Below are 18,963 nucleotides of genomic sequence, written 5' to 3'. Positions count from 1 at the left end.
CTGGGGGATAGGACAGGGAGAAAGAATGAAAGAAAGAGAGGGAGAGAAAGAAAAATAGAGGGGAGAAGAGATGGTGAGAAAGGGGGGAAGAAAAAAAAAGAAAAACAAACAAAACACCTGGATCAGCTGTATGGAGATGAGAAAAAACAGAAGAGAAAAGAAACAAAAAAGAGCAACATAATAAATACAACACCATCACAATAAACTAGCTAACAGTAGATAACAGTAGATATTAAATATTACATGTTATTGTGCAGCACGCAAGATCGACAGTGCACAATGTGCTTTGAGGTAGCAGCCAAGAAAGGTGTAGTTTGTGTCTGTGAACACCTGTGTGGATCAGCACGCTTGTATTCAAAAGGTTTCTCCATGTAACGATCTGCTAGGGAGTGTGGGGAGCCATAGCCCCGTCCCCCAGGGCATGAAGCAGGTATGGAGGAGATCCAGGCCCCAGACATCCAGAGGCCCCAGAATATGAGGACTCAAGGAGGACCACCAGGGGGGCAACCATGCCACCCTCCTGGGAAAATGAGGAGAGCCGCAAACGAGAGGTCACCCAGCAGCCACGGAGCAGAGACCAGATGGGGTTGCAGTGATGTGCCCGCGGGCTCTGCCGACAGCCAGCTGTGCCAGAGAGGACAGGGCCTCAGGCCCAGAGGCCAGAGGCCTGAGGGCACCCCACCCCCCGGAAGGGGCCCAGCCGGGCCACAGGCACCAGACCCCGCCAAGCGGCCACCAGGAGTGAGCTGGTACATACATGAGCGCCCAGCCTCAGACACCAAGAACCACCAACACACCAACGTCTGAGGGCATCAGCCACTGGCAGGGAGTGTGGTGAGGGGAGAAAGGCCTCCATACTTCGGAGAGCCTGAGATGTTCCCAGAGAGGTGGAGTCTAAGAACAAACATTCATGTTTTCAAAAGGATAATCTTTTTTAATTTTTTACTTGCTTGTGTTTGGACAGCGTGGTGGTGTGGTGGTCAGCACTGTTGCCTCACAACAAGGAGGTCTGGATTTCAGTTCTAACATCAGGCTGGGGCCTTTCTGTGTGGCATTTTCTCCAGCTGCCTCTTGGAGTCTATGGGCAATAAATTAATAGGTTTGAATGTGAGTTCGAACTGTTGTCTGTCTCTAAGTGTTAGCCCTGTGATACGTGACCTGTCAGGGTGTACCCTGCCTCTCGCCCAATGACAGCTGAGAAAGGCTACAGCCACCCACAACCCTGATAAGGATGAGTGGAAGAGGATGGATGGATAGTTTGTGGTCTATCCTTCTATACTACCCCCATGGCACAATGACTAAATCTGAAAAAGTCAGGTCCCATGTATTAGCATGCATAATACGAAGAACAAGATAAAGCTGCTCATATGGTGGCTCTGTTAAATGCGGTTGCAGGTTTGTAGGTATATTCTCATGTAAACAGCACTTGTAGATCCTACTGGCTTACTTTTAATGCAACTTAAGGTCTGCAGCATGTCTCTAGGGCTGTTAGAGAAGCTAGAATTATCTTCAGTTTAATATGCATGAGTCCTCTGAAGTAACATCAGTACACAGTATCATGTTTACCAGCATCAGTGATCTGTGGTGCTTCATATTTTGGAAAGAGATTCCAAAAAGGAATAAAGCTGAAGAAAAAAAATTCTAATGGTCATCTACCTTTTTCTTGAAAGCTTTCTTGTTCTATAAACGAGGCAGTTTGTACTTTATATTGGTAGTGATTACCAGGCAGAGTAATTGCCAGAAAACTAAATTTCCCCATCATTGCATCATTTTGCTTTGGCTTTTGTATATTCACTTTTTGCAGAGAACTGTTAGTTAAATTTATTTCTTATCACAAAGAAGCTTGAATATGGAATGAATCATATGTAGTCACATTTTCAGAATTTGCAGATGAGCCATACAGCTGTCTGGCAATAAAGTCACCGATTATCAGTAACTCAAAAGATGCTGAGATGGCAGAAAACAAACAAACAAACCATTAGCTGATAAGGACGCCACTCTTTTGACCACGAGGTATCCTTGAGAGTGAAGGGGAGTAGAGGTGACCTAATCATGAATGTGTGATGGTGGGTTCACAGAATTACAAGAACTCAGGAGGAATGATGAAGCATGAGCCTGTAGCTTTTGCAGTAGTCAAAGGAGGCAGGGTTGGGAAGGTCAAATTAAGGGAGGGGATGCGAGCATGTGTTAAGAATTGTCCTGCAGGGTGAAGGTGAAGAAAGAAATGGAAGTAAGGGAGAAGGGATGAGATGGGATGACATGTATGCAGATAGTCTGAACCAAGTGAGAGTTGTAGGGTGTGTGTGTGAGGGGGGCATGTGTGGGGTGAGAGCCCAGCGTGGTTTTATAGTCCCTACAGACCTGTATTCGTGGCTGTATGAGTACAATCCATAGCTGCACTGTTCATAAAATGCAACATGTGTTAGCCCTTTATTTCTGGCTTGGATTCTGGCACAGTGTCTCTGGCTCAGTATCCACACTGGAATTGACACGCAAAGGTCAAAGCTAATAAAGTGGCAAGGAAGAGTGAGGCTCAGCATTAAGATGGGTAGCAGAATATACTGAGTACGGGGAACAGCGTGGTTAATGTGAAACAAAGCTAAAAAACGCAGCTTGACTGCCAACAACAGGCAAGATTGAACGGTTATGAGGCACACGTGTGACCAAAACTGCTGACTTCACACCACGCATTGTGTTCTGTCCAACCTCTGGTTCTACTTGAGACAATTTAAAAGACAACCGATTGAATTGCTGTCATCATGTATAATCTATACAGTGTGGTGTTTTAATGGTGTAAGCCTGTGTGATTGAAGGTAATGGAAGAGTGATTGCATTTGAGATTTATTAAAGAGAAGGCTATTAGGAGCTGTGTGAGGTGCTGCGGCAGACCCAATTATCATTAGATCCAGTTCAGACCAGTCAGCTAATTGGTGAGGGAAAAGTGAAAGGCTCATTCAGCATCTCTTTGTGAGTTCTGCTTTACAAGTTTGGCGCTGTAAGGATTGGTAAGCATTTGGTCTTTACTGATCATTTTTTATTTCCAGCAAGACTTTTCTTCAAACAAGGAAGATGAAAAAAGTTGATTAAATGATGATACTCAGATTGAATTATACATCTGATTTTGGTAAGTGCAGGTAGTTACTTTTCCTTTTTAAGGATCTTTTTTCTTTTAATATAAAAATTAAAAGCATTCTCAAAACAAATTTGCAATGCCATGTACCAAAGCAGGGCGACATTACAGGCTTAAGAACACTGTTGGCTCTTTAGTTTCACATTTTCTCCATGCTATAAAACATCAGAAAATTGTTTTGTAGGTGATATCAGTAGCTATGAAGTGCATATTTAAGAGCTTTTCATGGAGTTGCCGTTTCAAGACTTCAAAACTATCACAAATTTATGGTTTCCAACAAGAAAAGAACAGTGGCTTACAGGTTTCCTTCAGTATTTAGACTAGTAGGCTACAGAATATTTAGAATTTCTATTTTTAAGATCACTTTTAAGCATAAATGGTAAATGGGCTGGTTCTTACAGTATATAGTGCTTTTCAGCTTGAGCACTCTATGCAACATGCCTCATTCACTCATATTCAGTTTAATTTTTCGATTTCAATTTTATTTATACAGCACCAAATCACAAAGACCAGTCACCTCAAGTTGCCTTGTATTGTAAGGTAGACCCTAGAATAATACATACAAACCCAACAATCAAATGACCCCCATGAGCACTTTGGCGACAGTGAGAGCAAGTAACCTCCGGCAGAACCAGGGTCAGGGAGGGGCGGGGCCATGCTGTTGGGGTGAGAGAAGGAAGACAGGATAAAAGACATGCTGTGGAAGAGAGACAGAGATTAATAACAAGTATGATTCAGTGCAGCAAGGTCTATTAACACATAGTTATGCCGCAATAGGTGTAGGCTGCTGGGGGATTCCCATGATGCATTTAATATTTCTTCTTCAGTCACTTGTCTCACTCAGTAAGGGAGAATTCAGGGTCATCTGGTCCAGCCCTAACTATATGCTTTAGCAAAACAGAACGTTTTAAGCCTTAAAAGTAGAGATAGTGTCTGTCTCCCGAATCCAAACTGAAAGCAGGTTCCATAGAAGAGGAGCCTGAAAGGCTCTGCTCTCTCACACTCCAGGCTTATTTGTTGTTCCTAGAGTATTTAAAAGTAGAATGGGAGGCAAAGTGATATCATTAAGATAAGATGGGGACTAATTATTTAAGACCTTGTATGTGAGGAGCAGGGTTTTGAATTCAGTTCTGGATCTAACAGGAAGCCAATGAGGGGAAGCCAATACAGGAGAAATATGCTCTCTCTTTCTAGTCCCTGTCAGGACTCTTGCTGCAGCATTTTGGATTAACTGAAGGCTTTTTAGGGAGTTTTTAGGACTCCATGAAAAGGGGAGTCCTAATAATGAATTACAGTTGTCCAGCCTAGAAGTAATAAATGCATGAACTAGATTTTCACTCTGAGACAGGATATTTTTAATTTTAGAGATGTTGCGCAAATGGAGAAAGCAGTCTTACATATTTGTTTAATATGTGTATTGAAGGACATATCCTGGTCAAAAATGACTGCAAAGTTCTTCACAGTGTTACTGGAGGCCAAGGTAATGCCATCCAGAGTAAGAATCTGATTAAATACCATATTTTTAAGATTCACATTCATTCAAACACTTTTTTCTACTCCTAGGTGCTTTCTATCTAGCATCATCAAAGAGCAACTTGGGGTTGAGAATCTTGCCGGAGGACACTTTGGTGACTGTCGGAGCCAGGAATTAAATCTCCACCCTTCTGATTGGCAGATGACCTGAACTACAGCCACCCAAAAACTACAAATGTTTAGAGAGTGAGCCTATTGTTCCCGTTAACCATTTTAAAATATATAAAAACAGTTCAAAAGATTTAGAACTATTATATATATATATATTAAAAAAAAGCAAAGGTGTTGCGTGTTGCTGCAGAAGTGTTCTGAGAGAATTAGCCCATGCTGCACCGCTGCACCTGTGCAGCTCCACTGTCTACACCACATTGAAAAAAAAATTAAAAAGAGTGCCACAATTACTAAGCATGCTGTGTTGTGCATTGTGATTGCAGGTCCCTGTGTAATTAGGGACCTGCATCACAGTTTGACCCTGAAATTACTTTCAGCGGGTGTCGTTGTCACCAGATGCCATGCCAGCTAATGTTCCAAATTCTGGAGTTGGGTGAGGTCTCGTCAGGCAGGGGAAATCTGGTCAGAGGCTGTCCTTGGTGTTGAGGCTCTGCTCAGTTTGGCAGTGTCAACCTTCACACTGGTGCCAACAAATATTCCTTGCCCTACTCCCTACCCTCTAGACAACTGGCTGTCACTCGTGCAGTTCTGCCACACCCTCATATGCATGTGTGTACTTTTCCAACGCAACCAAACATGTCCAAGAAATACCCTCCTTGTGGAAACTATCCACCTGTTTCTTGTGAATGTGCCATTATGCTCAAAAACTTGTTCATGAGCTTCCTTGTTTGTGCTTATGTTGTGTACGTCTGTGAGTTCAGTGGAAAATAAACTGCTTATTCGGTGCTTCAGTTGTGTTTTCAGGGGTAATCACAAATGTTGCTGATCTCTCAGCATCGTTTATTATCTGGTAAACAGTGAGAGTGTAACTTACAGCCACAGCAGCTTCCCTCCAGCTTTGTCAGGCTCAATTTGGCTCAGTGCTGGCAGTGTAGAACTCAAGCTGTTCTCAAGTGTTGTCTGTCTGTCAACTCACAGGAGAAGCAGAGGGAAGTCAGACTCTTGACTCCAAACACTCCAAACACTTGAAACATGTAAAATATGAGCAATTTGTTGCCCAGTCTGCTGGTGTTGCCACTCATGTGTGACGAGTGTTAGCTCCATCCTTCACAAGCCTTGTTAATATGAGCTGTAGCATCTACAACCAATCTTTTTTCTTTCTTTCTTCTTTTTTTTAAACCACATCAGCTATGGATTTGTTGGTGCAGCTTGAGAATTCCTTTTAATCCATCTAATTCTTTCTCTGCACCTAATCCTTTTTTAATTCAACACCCTCAGTAACTTACAAGGAGACAAATCTAAAATGTAGGCATGGGATTTTGTCAGCTTACTTTGGCAAACTCCTTTTTCTCAATTTAAGACCCATTTCACTTTGTCTGGAAGACCACAGCAGAGAAAGCCTTAAGAGTTTAGGTGGGACGTGTTGTCTGGCTACAGGCTAAAGACGCAGATGCATTTGGAGCAGAGCCATAAAGTTAATCTAAGAATGAAGATATCTGACTAAAGCTCTGACGTGAAAAGATTTTTCAGCAGTCACCACATCTTTTCTTACTCTGTTAAACACTGTCAGCATTAACTATTCCCTGACATTTACCATCGCACAACTTTTGAGACTTTTTGTTTAGTCTGATAGTCAGTCTGGTTGTCTCATCAGTTATCATTAGCTAAGAGAGACTGGACTTGAAGTCAGAGGTCAGAGGGGGAAAAGGGTGTAAGGAAGGAAGATTACTGGAAGAATGTGGAAAAAAAGGTGTCAGAGAGTTGAAGGGTTCAGAGATGTTGAGTTGCTGAAAATGAACAAAACTACAAAGCTATGTAAGCAGTTGTGTGGCTTTCCTTTTGGAGCAACGATGCGGTGAAGGTACTTTAGGAAATGTCAAAGGATCACAAAAGTCAGAAACTGCATTTCAGAACAATGATGAGCTACAAAAGATTCAGTTTTGACCAAAGTGGTGAATAACCTGACAAAGCTGCTGCCTGTGATGCTAAAAAAAAGGGAAGATTTGAGTGGCTTTTTTTTTGGCTAAGCTGTTGAAGAAGAAAAAGAGTCTTGCAATAAATGTAACCATCAAACCCGAAGTACAAGAAATCAACATTATGACGGCCAGAATTGCTCCTCTGCCACCAACCACGGGCAGCCGGTCTATCTAGCCTCACGCACCGCAATGTGATTATTAGGCCCTGCTGCAGTCTGGAATGCTCTTTAGTGGTCTGCTGTACTTTATGGTATATGTGAATTATCATTGCCTACAGTTTGCTGACAAATCATGTACTTTCCTACCTCTCCGGTGCCCCTTTCATTGCTCACTTACGACTCTTACCCACAACTCTCTTAGCCCTCAAACTTATAATAAAAACTAATTTGGTCTCTTGGGAAATCACGCCAACTTTAGCTGAGGAGTGGCACCAGCTCCAAGTATCCCATTGTGCATTACGCATGATTCATTCTTCTGTTTTGTCTTTCCTTCTTATTCTCTCTGCCACTCACTCCATATCCTGATTTTTTTTTTTTTTTTGCCCCATAACCCCCACCTGCCCCTCACTACAGATGAATGTGCTGCAAACCGGGGCTTCAACAATGTGTTTACTGTGAACACTGGACATTCATTGGATGGGTGCATGAACTCCACTGGCAAATTCAATAGTCTGGCTTTTAGTGTCGTCACAAAAAAAGATGGGGTCTTTCTTCAGATTTCCATCTCATTCACACAGAGCTATTTGTCAACTTGGTTATGGGTGAATCCGGTCATTGCACAGTGAAGCCCCTTTCAAGCTCCAGCGATACTTCTTTGCCTTCAGGGGTAATTTGAGAACCAGTTACGATAAAAAAGCAGTCGAAGGTCATTTGGTTCTGTGTGATGCAATGTAATGAATCAGACCCATAATGCATTAGCTTTGCACAAAGGCAAGATGAATCAATGGGTATTCCATTATCATAACTGATTTACATTCATAATATGTATTATTACACTCAAAGGGGATCTACTGATGGTAAAGCGGCCTATTGTGCTTACGTGGCACAATAGGCCGCCAGTTCTGATGGATTACTAGATACTTGAGAACAAGCTATCAACAACAAATGGCTTGTCCTCACCTATTATGAGGGGCCCAAAAAAGGTGTTTAGACTGTGGCTTGAAGGTAGAGTTTCCATCTAACACCTTCATTAGAGGAGAATGCATCCTCAAATACCCCAACAGCCACGCTGAGGAAATCCAGTGTTAATGTAGAAGATGCCCTCTTTGTGGCTTCCTGCCAAAGATGCAACATTTTCACGAGCGCTTTACGGACTGAGCTCAGGTTTCTGGAAACAGTCAGAACAAACTTATGGCAAATCCCATTCAGTCGCTGCTCTGAGCTCTGCTGAAGGAAGCATATTTAGTGAAATCGGTTAACTGAATTTTTTAGCAATAAGATAAGGCACGCTCTAGGTTTTCCATCTTGGGATGAATCAACTCACAATTCAGTTTTTTGATCCAACACACGTAGCTAAATGTAGATTTTCAGTTTGGGATGTTGTTTAGCATATTTCTTGAATCCTTTTGACAACTATTGTCAAATGGAGGTCCTTTAGTTCTTATTTTGTCTCCATAATGTTTTTTTTTTTACTTATGCACATCTCTTGTAACATAATAGTGGTGCTAAAGCACAATTTTAATTTATTGAAAGACAAAGAACGCCCATATCTAGGATAGGTTCAACAATTTCTGTTTTGAGCATTGTTTAATTTGGTCCAAAGTCAGGTCCAAGAAGCTTGAGTTAATAAAAAGAAATTCAAGTTTATAAATCTAGTGCAACCCTGTATTAATTTCTCCTCAGCTGACCAGCCACAGAGATTAGCTGTCACCTGCTGCCCTCTAGTGTTAGACACCGCAACGTACAACAAATGGGATCAACTTTGATTGTCCACTTTTTAGTTCCTTCACAACTGATATATGTAGAATTGTCTTGATATTTGATTATGATGCAAGTTTCTGAATAATTAATTTATAAACCAAGTGAATAAAATTTATTCATTGATTGATGGGCCGCACGGTGGCGCAGTGGCACTGTTGCCTGAGTTAGACTCCACCATCTGGCTGGGGTGTTTCTAGGTGGAGTTTCTATGTTCTCTTCGTGATGCGTGGATACTCAGCTTCCTCCCACAGTCTACAGAAATGCAATTAGTGCGGTTAGGTCAGATATATGATTCTAAGTTGCTCATAGGTGGAAATGTGAGCGCAAACGGTTTTCTGTCTTTATGTGTTAATTGGAAGAGGATGGACATTAATAGACTGATATTTTTAACATTTTAATTCTTTAAGTTTAATTCTTTATAGACTTAAAAAAAACAGAAAGTGCATTTTATTGTTGTTCAGTTGTGTCATTTCCATGATCCTTAATGAGTCTTAAAATGAGTCAAGGCCAGTATATGTGAGCATGCTGAAAAAAAATAAACCCCCCAAAAACATTCACCAACAAGATAAACCATTACACAACCTGGCTCGTGTAACAAAATTCTCCTGCTGGTTAGAAATGAGAATCTTGCAAATGCTAATGAACAATGTGACACCATAAAACAACCTTCATATAAAAAAGGCTTGTTTTCAGTGAACCTGTGAATAGAGCCAGCTATTAAGTCATTCAGAGCTATACGTCATCTTAAAAACTTATGAAAGAAATTCCCAGGAGATAAATTGTAATCAAAACTTACTTTTGATAAATGACTGTCATATCAATCACCCATACACAAACCACAGCATTGTGTAGTTGGAGAAAAAAAGGAATTACAGAACTAGCTGTATATGCTCCTGATTTTGGTGTGAGCTGGTCAGGCTGTGTTTGGTCCTTCTGGTAAAAAAAGGTGTTTGAAATCGTCAGAGCTTAAAGAAAATAGATTTGCATCAAACTGTCTTTAGTGAGGCGAAAGTTACAGCAATACATCTACTCTGCCTGCATACACACATGTAATACAGGCACCATGTATAAAAATACAGCACATGTGCAGAGTGTTCAATGATGTATTCCCGATGTGTAAAAATTCATGTTTATCATGCTAACCTAATAGCATTTCAAAATTTCTGTATTTATTTATCTTTTCCCCGCTCACCCTTCCTTCCTCCCATTATTCCCCCAACCCTTCCACACTCTAAAACACTCCAGGAATGAGCCGGGAAGGCACGGCATCGGTGTACCGTTTCCAGTCTTTGCCATACTTGCTGCTGCAGCGGTGTTCATCGCGAACACAGCGGTGGACCAGCAAGATAGTCATGTAAACAATGTAGAAATATGGAAGTATGTGGCCGAAACCACACGAGGCACAATAGGCCAGAGAGCCCATCAGGTCACCGGTGTAGTTGAAGTGCCGGGCCACGCCCCAGAAGCCTGAGGTCAGGAGCTTGCTGCGGTGCATGCCGCCATCGGCGGAGCGATATGTGCACTCAATCCATGTTGGTTTGCGGCCCCAGATGGAGCAGGAGCCCTCTGTGCGGCGGAACAGATCCTTCTGGTGGTTGGTGGAGCGAAAGATGTAATACCCAACGAGGCCGAGCAGCAAGACGGCGAGGGCGTGGGCATCGGAGAGCTGGACTGGGTGGTACACCAGGTACAGACCCTGAAGAGAAACAAACGCATTCATTCTTAATGGAAGCCATCTGATTATCAAGGTAAGAGTATGAGAAAAGTAACACTGATGAAGTTTGATCTTGTGTGTTTTTGAGTGTTACCATCTATATATTTGTTACCTGCAGTGTGTAGAGGTATGGCAGCCAAACACAGTCTCCCCAGCCCAGATACCATCCAAAGTGGTCATGACAGATATCGATGGTCTTCAGGTACCACGCCTCATTCCAGAAGAAGTCCAGTACATAAATAGCCTATCAGAAGCAGAGGCTTTTTACTCAAATTGCAGCTTTAGACTTCAGTTGCTTCGATTTTCATCCAACAAAGGTTTTCTTTAAAGTCGCCCAAAACTAAAATAGCCTCAGTGAGCCAAAAGCTTCGGCTTCAAAGTCATATATGCTCAGTTTCAGGCAGGCTTCGTACTATTCCTAATACGGTCATCTCAGACACACAGCACTAAGTGTGAGCACAGAAGCACCGCCCACCTCTTGTTCAAACTCTGTTTATAAGGGAGAGTGACCTTTAAGAGAGAGGAACTAAATCAAAATCAGGCTGAGGATGAACTGAGAGGTAAAGTAAAGAGAGCTCAAGAATAAAAATGTCTTTCAGCATTATGGGTCCGCTTTAATGAAACATGCTGGAAATATATCATGCACATCTACACACAACCTTGACGTGAACATGAAGGATGCAATGCTCTGTTGTATTTTAAGTTTCACAGCATACGGTGGGTTAGATAAACTTGTTGTACTAGGATATAAACCCGGATATTGACAAAAAGTTTGAGATAGTAGAAACATTTAATTAAATTCTGAAAAAATAGAAATGTAAAAGAAAGAATTAATATTTACAGATCTAGTTTATTTCTATGTCAGCAATCGAAGGTAAGTTAAACCTGACCTTCTGTCATTGAACACAGTCTGTACCAAAGATCTGCTGAGTTGCATTCTACCACTGAAACAGGTGACACTATCTAATCTACTCATCAGAGGCTTGCTCAGGTTAATCAGTCCGCAGCCATAGTTCACCTGTTATAATATGACTGGGCTTTAGAGCTGCCAACAGAAGACTGCTGACCAAGGAGCACTGTGAAAGTAGGACACATCAGGGCTTTTCCTGCTTACAGGAATTCATGAGCATCTTGAGGAGGTTTTATCCAAAGCTCGATGAAAACATTTTTTTCCCCTTGGTTCATTATGATGTCAGTGAGTGCAAATACCTACAATATGGCCTTCTCAGACATACAACTAGTTAAAGCTTCTTTGAATAGAGGCAGCAAATCTGGAGCTAAAAAACACTCATTTCAGGGCTGCAACAAGACTAAATAAGAATGATTTTGAACCGTAAACCTTGCAAAGCCACTCTAGCAGTGCAAGTATAAAAATATCCTCTTAAATCATTCAACTTTCACCTGAAATTGCGAAAGAAGATTCATTTAATTTAAACCTCGTCTTACCTGCAGTACATTCACCAGGATCATGGAGTTGGTGATGTAACCGTAGAGTTCTTGTTGCTTGGCCATGTAGGACAGATTGATTAGAGTCCAGGCTACGATGCCGGGCCGGCCGTTGAAGAATAACTTGAAGTCAAACCACTTGCCTATGCGGGGGTTGAACTCAATACCCATCATGTAGTTATAGAAGATGTTCCCTGTGAACTTGCTGTATAGTCAGAAACAGAGATGGAAGAAAACATGTTCAAAAAGTTGCTTTAAACTTCTGCTCCTCCTACCTCAGTGACACGTGTGCATCAGTACTCACCAGTCCTCAGCGTTGGTGGGGAAAAGATGCGCTTTTATGAAAGCAAACGTGGACACAGCATAGCCCAGTATGTTAGTGCACCACAGCAGGGGGATCCAGTTGTCGAATATGATCGTGGGAGAAAACCAGTGGAAATAATGTGCGTTGGCAAACCACAGTGCATGAGTGATGAGCCAGCACTGCAGTCCATTGATCTCATACTTGTTAATCAGGCCTTGTGAACAGAGAAAAAAAAAGACAACTATTTCTACATACTGCTTTGATAATAAAAGCCAAAATCTATTAATCTTTTCACAGGCATGGGTATAAAACAGGTCCTCATAATTAAACAAGTGCTGTGGACTGATGAGTGGGTGTATGTGTGTATTAATCTGTTAATCACCAGCTGGGGTTCGTGCTCCTTCCTGCACACCACCAACATAGCCAGGGATGAACTTGTGGGTAATATCAGGAAAACACATGTACAGGAACACCTAAAGGAAAACACAGAGCATTTGAACTAAAAGACAACAGACAGTTTCTTTGAGTTACACTGCCCTCAAACTCCCCTGCTTACCTGGAAGCTCACCCAGATGGCATAGATCTTAGCAGCTGACCACGAGAAGGAGGGTGCCCGGGCCCAAATGGAGAGCAGGGTGGCCTCTCCTTGGTACAGATCCAACACAGGCTGGGTGATGGAGCACTCATACTGATCACAGGCCATCACAAAGTAGAAGACAATGAAAGGGGCAAAGCAAAGGAGGCCGATTACACTGATGAGGGAAAACCAGTCCACCTCCCTGTGAACAGATCATACATGCACACAGATACAGTGTGAAGACTTCAAGCTGAAACATTATTCACCTGTTTCATATTTCTCTAAATGTGAAATGTGAGTGCAGTACTCTAAACCTAAATACTTTGAGCCTCTCTTAAATAAGGGTGATAGGACCCCCTAGAGGTACTTTACGGTACTGCATAGGAAACAAGTTTATTTTGTTTTGGGGTTTTTTAACCTATAAACTATGTATTATGAATAATTCCTAAAATTAAACATGTATTGGTTAAACAAAATAATTGCTAAGATAAAACTCCATTTTAGTACCAATCAGAATAAAACCTGACTGATGGAAAAGGCAAAAGATTACGAGGAAGAATTACAACAAAATAAATCCATCTATCCATTCTCTTATCCTTTGCAGGCTCGCGGGGGACGTGCTTCATGACTTGGTTCCATGAAGCTGGTTTGCACAATAACAGGAAACTAGAACAAAAGAGCACCAAAATGGAATGCAGCTGTTTTTTATTCTCTTGCATTACACATGTGAAGAGTACAACTTCTACCAAACATCACATGATTCAACAAAAAAGGGAATTATGCAGTTTTTTTTGTGGATTATCATTAAACTTTCATTTCTTAGTCAAGCATCATTTCTGCAAGAGAAACCATCTTAGCCATGTCAGCTCTGTGGCTTCGGTAATGACCGACTGTCAGTCTGAAATCGATCAAAAACTGTTTAACGGACTGGCTCGAAATTTTACACTGACCTTCGCTTGCCCAGGTGATCACTTTTGCTCCTTAGCAGCTCATCCTTCATCACCAGCAGGTAAATATCATTTGACTGGTCTTATTGTAGATATTTATGGTCTCCAGGTGACAAATCCTAAAGCTGCAGTTATTGTCTCTAAATAAATTGATGGATCGATTCTGCACTGATGTACCACAGAGATGACTGCAGAGACTCGCAGACCAGCCTGGTTGTTAAACTGGGAAACAACAAAATGTTCCGTGCCAGCATACCTGACGACATATTTGCAGCAGGTGAACGTGAACTGTAATGAGTGCTGCTCTCCTTGTGTTTTCAGGGAAATAAATAAAAAAAATCATAGGATAGACTGACATTTATTTTGGGTTATACATAGTAATTAACAGCTTAATATTTCATCTAAAGTCATCATCAGCTCCAGTTTGTGACAATAATGTGTTTATGATCAAACACTTGTCAAAGTAACGACAGTCTCATTAGCCTCAGACATACATTCTGATTAATTTTTAATCTAACCACTTCCCCCTGGTGCATTACTCTCTGTTTACATATCTGTGTGTCTTCTCCCAGCTTTGTACCAAGGCTCATTTGTGTGCCATGAATATATGATGTGTTGATCAAACCGTTTATGATGCCATATCCCAATGACCCAGATAAGTCTGAAGATTGTGTTCTGAATTTCATGGACTTGTTTAACAAATTGTTCCAGGATGTTGCTGAAAAAGCGGTGTGTCAGTGTTTCCATTTATAGTTTGTGGAAGATTTCAGTTTTTTGGGTTTTTTTTTTTATAGTCTTAATCTCAGTAGAAATTTTCTGGCGGTCCTCAAACTTTACTTTGTTATCAAAAGTTAAATGCAACAGCACTTTGGTCTTAAAACTCAAGACTAAACTTGAAATCACTTACTGATGTCAGTTAAAAACCAACCAAAATACCAAGTGGTATTTAAAGACTCTTTCATCATCCTGTACATGAATGTAGACATGCTTACATTATGATCATAATAGTGAGATAAGGGTTCGACTGCAGCTTGTTTCAGATAAATAAATAAATGCAATTGCATGTGTAGAGAGTGAGGAAATAGTAGCACCGTTTAATTGAAGTGTTTTTGTTTTTAAATTTTAGAGCTTAAGACAGTTCATTTTTAAGGTCTGTGTTCTCCTGGCTTAAAAAATGCATTTCATGGAGTAATTAAACTCTGTGTCAAGACTGCTCTGTGTATATTTAAGCCAAACACGTCTATGCATTTTAACATTATTTCTGACTATATGATAAACAAAGATTATATGTTTTTAATGTCCGAGTAGATTGTTTGCAGGAAAGACTCTCAACAACTTTTTTAGGACTTTCTGAGAAGTTTGTCAAAACTGCCAAGGAAAATTTAGGGTGTTTTTTCAGTGAATTCGACTCACCACGCTCTCCCCCACTGTGCTAGCTGCTCCTTCTGTTCAGATCTTTTCCCATTGGCACTGTGCTGCGGTCGTCTCCTGGTGGTCTCCATGGTCACTGCTCCACTCAACTCTGGTGAAGAATTGTGCTATTAGTTTACAATCTGTTATCTACAAATGTGCTGCACTTTGTGCACCACTGCGGTAAGTCGGTCAGATACTCAGTAACTTTCACTGAATGTACCAGCAGTAAGTAACAGCCTGTTATTAACCAAACAGATGTTACCTTCCAGTTCACATATTGACTCTTTTGTGTGTACTTGCTGAACAAACCCTCCAGAGTCACAGTCTCACTGCAAATCTAATCATGCAGCTTACTCCACAGGCTGCACGTTTCTAAACAGATAATGTGCTAATTGGAGGAATAAAGTGCAAATCCTTGGAGATGTGCGATAACAGACAGACCCAACTCGTTTAACAGGAAACCTGATGGCATGAAATCTTTTATTCTTCTTTGCATCGGTTTCATTTTCGCTTCTCTCTTTCACACACAGACACAGTCACGTCTCCTCCGTGTCATGCATTCATGCACTGTTGCTTTACAGTAAACTTAACTGTAACCCATCCTAAGCTAAAAAAGGTAAGTACTAAAACTTACTTTCCAGGAATTTGCATTACCTGCACAAACAGGGGGCGGATCCCCAGAATGTGACCCTGTGAACCGCCCCACAAACATGAGTAACACAAATGCACACCGTTCTGCAGCACTAAAGCTACAATAACAATAAAACTGGAAAACTTCAGTTTAAAACACTTAAGGCTTTCATGTATATAGTCCAAACAAGTAAAAACACGCTGTTTTTAGCAGCTTCCTGTAGAAAGCTAAATCTGACGGGGGAGGGGGAAACCCATCGTTGTATAACGTAAACAAAACCTTTAATTTCCGGATTATGTGTTGATAGTATGATTGTTCAGTACATACGTCTGTCTGTCTTGCAAGATCCACTTCCCATAATGCAAACTTAATCTACCGTGTCCATACAGAAATAACTGCGTCCTTTGTTCCATGTACAGTGGATTTTAAAAAGCACACTCACAATTTATTCACGGAATACCGTTAAACACACGCTACACAAATGCACCGTGACCCACTCACCTGTAGATAACCGTAACAAATGAGGGACAACCTTCTCTCCACTCCTTTCCTCTTGCCCAGGTGTTGGTTATAGAATAACAGCTGGAGAGAGCTCACCGTTCAGTTACAGACTCCGCCTATAGCGCCATGAAGTTGTCAGAGTCAGCCAATGCCAATCAAGAGAAGGCGGGCACGGGAAGAGATTCTGATTAGTGATTGGGTGATGCTGACTGGAGCCACAAGCGCCTGATAGCGTCACTTGTGGTTGAATGGTTCAGAAAGACTAGACAACAAACTTCCGACACACACATTCTCTGCCCTTTGACATTTGAGGATTAAAAAGTAAATGTTTTTTTTTTTTTAAATGTTAATTACAATAATACTCAAGATATATGTAAGAAAATGACAGACAATTATTCAATTATTGTGTTGACATCGATACACGACAGATTTGGGTCTCTTTTCAAGTAAATAACTAATAATAACTTTTAAAAATGTTTGAAAAGTGTTTTTTTAAAACTAATTAAAAAATTAAAGAAGAAAATAAATATGGTCATTTCAATTCCCAAAAAAGGTTGAGAGGCTGTGCAAATTGGAAGTAAAAATGAAGTACAATGACAAGAGAAGATACCAAATGTTTAAGTGCAGGAATTTTATAATTTCATTAAAAAAAAAATACTTGGTCATTTTGAATCTGATGGTAGCAGCATGTGTCAACAAAGCTGGGAGACCTACTGAAAAACAACTGGAGGAACATTTTGCCACTAAATATGACAACAGATCATTAACATAACCAGTATAAAAATAGCATCTCAGAGGAGTTTATTTTTTTCCTTTTTTAAAGAGTTTCTTAGTAGTACAGGTACAGGTTCATCAATTTTCAAAAATAAACAAAAAGAAAAAAAATTCAGAGAATTAGATAAATCAGTATTGGATGTCAGTGATCTTCAGACACCTGAGGCAGCATTAAAACAGGCAGAATTCTGTCATAAAAACATCCAGAAATCTTTTTCTGGGAAATCCGTTTTGACCAGGATATATCCTTCAATGCACATATTAGGCAAGGCAAGGCAAGTTTATTTGTATAGCACAATTCAACAACAAGGTGATTCAAAGTGCTTTACAGAGACATTAGAAACAGGAACAAATAAAAAGCATGATTTAAAATTGAATAAAACAAGCAAATAAACTAACTAACTAATTAACAAACAAACAAACAAACAAACAAACAAACAAACAAACAAACAAACAAACAAACAAACAAACAACAGTATATAAAATCAAAACAGATAAAATCAGAACAGTAGATAAAATCAGTAGTTAAATGTAAGTTTTGAAATTTAAGCTTAAAGTGTGGATTTGGCGCTTTATTCAAATGCAGCTGAGAACAGGTGAGTCTTCAACCTGGATTTAAATAAACTGAGTGTTTCAGCTGATCTGAGGCTTTCTGGGAGTTTGTTCCAGATATAAGGAGCATAAAAGCTGAATGCAGCTTCTCCGTGTCTGGTTCTGACTCTGGGAACTGATAAAAGACCGGATCCAGATGACCTGAGGGATCTGGATGGTTCATACTGGGTCAGGAGGTCATTGATGTATTTTGGTCCTAAACCATTCAGAGCTTTATAGGCCAGCATCAGAACTTTAAAGTCTATCCTCTGACGGACAGGCAGCCAGTGTAAGGACCTCAGAGCTGGACTGATGTGGTCCACTTTTTTGGTCTTAGTGAGGACTCGAGCAGCAGAGTTCTGAATGAGCTGTAGTTGTCTGACTGATTTTTTAGGTAGACCTGTAAAGATGCTGTTACAGTAATCAAGCCTACTAAAGATGAATGCATGGACTAGTTTTTCCAGGTCCTGTTGAGACATCAGATCTTTTATCCTTGATATATTCTTGAGGTGATAGTAAGCTGACTTTGTTATTGTCTTAATGTGTTTTTCTAAGTTTAGGTCTGCATCCATCACTACACCCAAATTTCTCGCCTGGTTTGTGGTTTTTAGATGTATAGATTGAAGTTCTCTGGTGACCTGTAATCGTTTTTCTTTGGCGCCAAAGACTATTACCTCAGTTTTGTTTTTGTTTAGCTGGAGAAAATTGTGGCACAACCAGTCATTGATTTCCTCAATGCATTTACCAAGAGCCTGTACAGGGCCTCGGTCTCCTGGTGACATTGTGATATATATTTGTGTGTCATCTGCATAGCTGTGATAGTTTATTTTGTTGTTGTTTATAATCTGTGCCAGTGGGAGCATGTAGATGTTAAACAGAAGGGGTCCCAAGATGGAACCTTGGGGAACTCCACATGTGATACTTGTCTGCTCAGATGTGAAGTTACCTATTGATACAAAGTATTTCCTGTTTTCTACGTATGTTTTGAACCAGTTTAGTACAGTTCCTGAAAGACCTGTCCAGTTCTCCAGTCGTTTGAGTAATATGTTGTGGTCAACTGTATCAAATGCTGCACTGAGATCCAGTAAAACTAGGACTGACATTTTTCCACTGTCTGTATTCAGACATATGTCATTAAACACTTTGGTCAGAGCGGTTTCAGTGCTGTGGTTCTGTCTAAAACCTGACTGGAAGGCATCGTAGCAGTTATTCTGTTTTAAGAAGTAACTGAGCTGTTGAGAAACTGCTTTTTCAATGATCTTACTTAAAAACGGGAGATTTGAGATCGGCCTGTAGTTGTTCATTTGTGTCTTGTCAAGATTGTCCTTTTTCAGTATAGGTTTGATTACAGCAGTTTTTAGTGATTCTGGAAACACACCTGATAATAAAGAAAAGT

General features: G+C 40.6%; 1 protein-coding gene across 1 annotated transcript; it reads right to left on the bottom strand.

Moving 5' to 3' along the window:
- Window positions 1–9,050: 9,050 nt before the first annotated feature.
- dhcr7 (7-dehydrocholesterol reductase) lies at window positions 9,051–16,317 on the bottom strand. The gene is made up of 8 exons (XM_004539830.5): window positions 16,203–16,317; window positions 15,071–15,179; window positions 12,690–12,912; window positions 12,516–12,606; window positions 12,134–12,347; window positions 11,830–12,034; window positions 10,496–10,627; window positions 9,051–10,365 (listed from the first exon to the last, which is right to left on the bottom strand). The coding sequence occupies exons 2-8, from the start codon at window positions 15,157–15,159 to the stop codon at window positions 9,901–9,903; spliced, it is 1,419 nt and encodes a 472-aa protein (XP_004539887.1). The 5' UTR covers window positions 15,160–15,179; window positions 16,203–16,317; the 3' UTR covers window positions 9,051–9,900.
- Window positions 16,318–18,963: the final 2,646 nt, after the last annotated feature.

Source organism: Maylandia zebra, linkage group LG1, assembly GCF_041146795.1.
Source record: "Maylandia zebra isolate NMK-2024a linkage group LG1, Mzebra_GT3a, whole genome shotgun sequence".
Lineage (NCBI taxonomy): Eukaryota > Metazoa > Chordata > Actinopteri > Cichliformes > Cichlidae > Maylandia > Maylandia zebra.
The sequence above is the reverse complement of the archived record's forward strand: the minus strand, read 5'-3'. Positions and strand labels throughout refer to the sequence as shown.